Raw genomic sequence first — 2,970 nt, forward strand, 5'->3', positions numbered from 1 at the left:
GTAATATATGTCAAAATATACAATTAACATCTGAAAGCAAAGAGGATAGTAACTCTAGACTCTAGAGTGAATGGAACTACAGTATATGAGACGAAAATGGTAAATGTAAATGCTAAACAAACTCTTTGGCTACAACAAAAAATAAAAAAGGGGAAAAGAAAGGCAAAAGGGAAAGAAATAAACAGAAATAATCCCACTCATTTCTGAAGAACGTCTGCGTTCACAGTATTCCTGAGCATTGAACCTGCGGATTAAGATTAAAGGGCATTTCATGTTCTCTTCTCAGGTCTGAGATTTTTGAAACGTTTAAAAGAACGGAAGATAACAGCTTTTATTTTAAGATAAATGGGGATAGTCTTATATTACATTAATCCCAATTTAAATACCATTTAAAAACCCAATTCCTCCTCTTGCCTATGAACTTAAAACGTAATTAAAACGTACTTGGGTGAATCTCAAAAAAAAAAAAAAAAAAAAAAACTGCTAAAACCAGCCAAAGATGGTTGGCTGGTCTTAGCTGGTTTAAGCTGGAAGTAACTGGTTTTAGCTGGTTATTCCAGCTGGTATCCCAGCCTGACCAGCTAAGACCAGCCTGACCAGCTTAGGAAGTGGCCAAAACCCCACTAAAACCAGTCTGCTTACCAGCTATGACCAGACTGGATTACCAGCTAAAACCAGCCAACCAGCTTAAGCTGGTTTTAGCTGTTTTTTTCATAGCTCATGACTGCTCAAAAACAGTCCAAATTTATGAAACTAACATATTAATTTTCTAACAAAACAACATCAATGTGGGATGTTTTCAAATAAAATGTGTTCGTTTTACTTTTATAAACTGTAACAGGTCCAGGTTTCCCCCTAAAAATTAAAAGAACAAATACAAAATTGTATTTTGGGTAAACAATATTAATACTATTTATAGGACTATTACGAGTTTTTGCATTTTTGTCACATATTTGTTGACAATTATGCACATCTCCCTCTAATTCTCAGAGAAAAAACTGAAATATGTATGCACCATAGTAGTAGGTGTTCGACTGCCTTTAGGCCTGTTAAAAGAAAGCATCATATTACAGTAAAATGTACTGCATCACAACAATGGGTATCACCAATGAGAATAATGGGAATTACAAATAAAACATTTGGATGCATTAAGATGAGAATTTCAGGGAGGGATGTCCATGAAAATGTTAAAATGTGGAAAAAGCTTCAAAATATTATTTCTTAATTATTCTTTACATTTTGTGGTGAAACGTGGCCATGTTTTTATGAGATGCACCCTTTTGCAATTTAGAATTTATTTACATCAACACCAATGTGCTGTGTTCATAACAGCTCAGAAGTCAAGAAAGAAGAACTCAATGCCCGTTTACATTTTTCTTCCCAATGAACAGGGAAAACCCAAGTACTAAATGAGACAAACGAGCCTCTGTTGAAACACGTAATTGTCCAATGGCCTCATTTTTCTATAACAGCAGGCCAACAGGAAAGATGACCAGTTGTGCATGAATCCCTTTCAGCCAGCAGAGGGCGAACTCTGCGCACACACGCGGTCATGAGGCTTCCAGCTGCCTGGTCATAAAACAAAAAACTAAAACAAAGGGGGAGGCAGTGCAGTCACATGACTTCACAGGACACGCCCAGACAGCCCTGCTTCCCATCTTCTCCGCTGTCCAGCTTTTTCATGCGATAATGTCGGATCTCACGGACGAGGGTGTAAAAAGCATCCTCAACTCCCTGAAAAACAGAAAATAGACAAAGGATATTTTTTAGCATTGAAGATTTATGCTTGGTTTGATATTACAGTAAAAGCAATCACCTGACAGTGAAGTGAATATAAGCAAGCTACACTAATACACAAACTGTTTCATGCAAAGCAGAGAACTGATGAACAGTCTTTGCCCACCTGTCTGGTCTTGGCAGAAGTTTCTACAAACTCAATGCCGTAGCTTCTGGCAAGTTCCTGAGCTTGCTTGGTGTCCACCGTTCTGGCCAAATCACACTTGTTCCCCACTAGGACCATGGGAACATCATCGGAGTCCTTCACGCGCTTGATCTGTTCTCTAAAAGTACATTACCATATTATAGACTTTGTGGAGAACATATTACAAACACGCCATATTTATAATGGAAATGATGACATTATTGATATGTCTTGCACTTCATCCACTTGTGTTACCACTGCTGAAAGGGGTCATGACATGAGAAATCAAATCTCTTGGCAAATAAGAGGTCTTTGTACCATTAAAACATCCTGTAAGTTTCATAGCTTAAAACATCCTCCTCATTATTAACGAAGCATTTATTTAATCAAGCTCCAAAAACGGCTCGGTCGGATCTGAGAGGGCATGATGACGTCACAGGGCTGCAAACATTTGCATAAACGCTGCCATTCTTCCATTGCCCCGCCCACTAGCGTTCAGTCGCTTGATTACGCAACGAGACACTCGCATTTAGCGTTGCGTTAAAAGCAAACAGAAATTCACACTCACCACCGCTATCTTGTCTATACTGGATATAGTATACAGATGCACGTTTCGCTTTCGGAGACACTCCACGCTCGAGTCTGTCATCAAAAGGACAATTGGAGTGAATGAATGTTCACTTTGAAGCGCAAACTTTGATAAACGTAAACTTTGATTATGTTGTCAAAACACACATCCAATAGCGAGGGAGCATTGATACTGTTTCCTATGCAATGATGTTAGACAATCCTAACAGTGGCTGATTACTGACAAGCCTTAAAAGACACACTAGGGCTGGGCGATATAGCTAAAAAAAATGTATCAACGATATAATGTTTTATATCGTTTGGTATCGATAATTATTGACTTTTTTTATAACCTTTTTTAAAACCGAGCAATAGAAAAAAAAAAGTTAAAATTTAACCACTGTATTTTTAAATTAACCCAATTTATTGAGACAAACAACAAATATTTTTTTTTTTAACAATCAAACAAATATTTTTTGTTT

The 2,970-nt window shown here is 37.4% G+C and overlaps 1 protein-coding gene across 2 annotated transcripts in view; it reads right to left on the reverse strand.

Annotated features, from left to right (window-relative positions):
- Window positions 1–842: 842 nt before the first annotated feature.
- Window positions 843–2,970, reverse strand: part of LOC107725308 (GTPase NRas-like) — an 8,480-nt gene continuing 6,352 nt past the window's right edge. For both annotated transcript variants that reach the window (XM_016534526.1, XM_016534525.1), the window contains exons 4-5: window positions 1,904–2,060; window positions 843–1,734 (exon numbers count right to left, since the gene is read on the reverse strand). In XM_016534526.1, the coding sequence (XP_016390012.1) occupies window positions 1,615–1,734; window positions 1,904–2,060 (277 nt within the window). In that variant the 3' untranslated portion in view covers window positions 843–1,614. The remainder of the gene's footprint in view (window positions 1,735–1,903; window positions 2,061–2,970) is intronic.

Source organism: Sinocyclocheilus rhinocerous, unplaced genomic scaffold (genome assembly GCF_001515625.1).
Source record: "Sinocyclocheilus rhinocerous isolate Xijiao unplaced genomic scaffold, SAMN03320098_v1.1 scaffold785, whole genome shotgun sequence".
Classification (NCBI taxonomy): Eukaryota; Metazoa; Chordata; class Actinopteri; order Cypriniformes; family Cyprinidae; genus Sinocyclocheilus; species Sinocyclocheilus rhinocerous.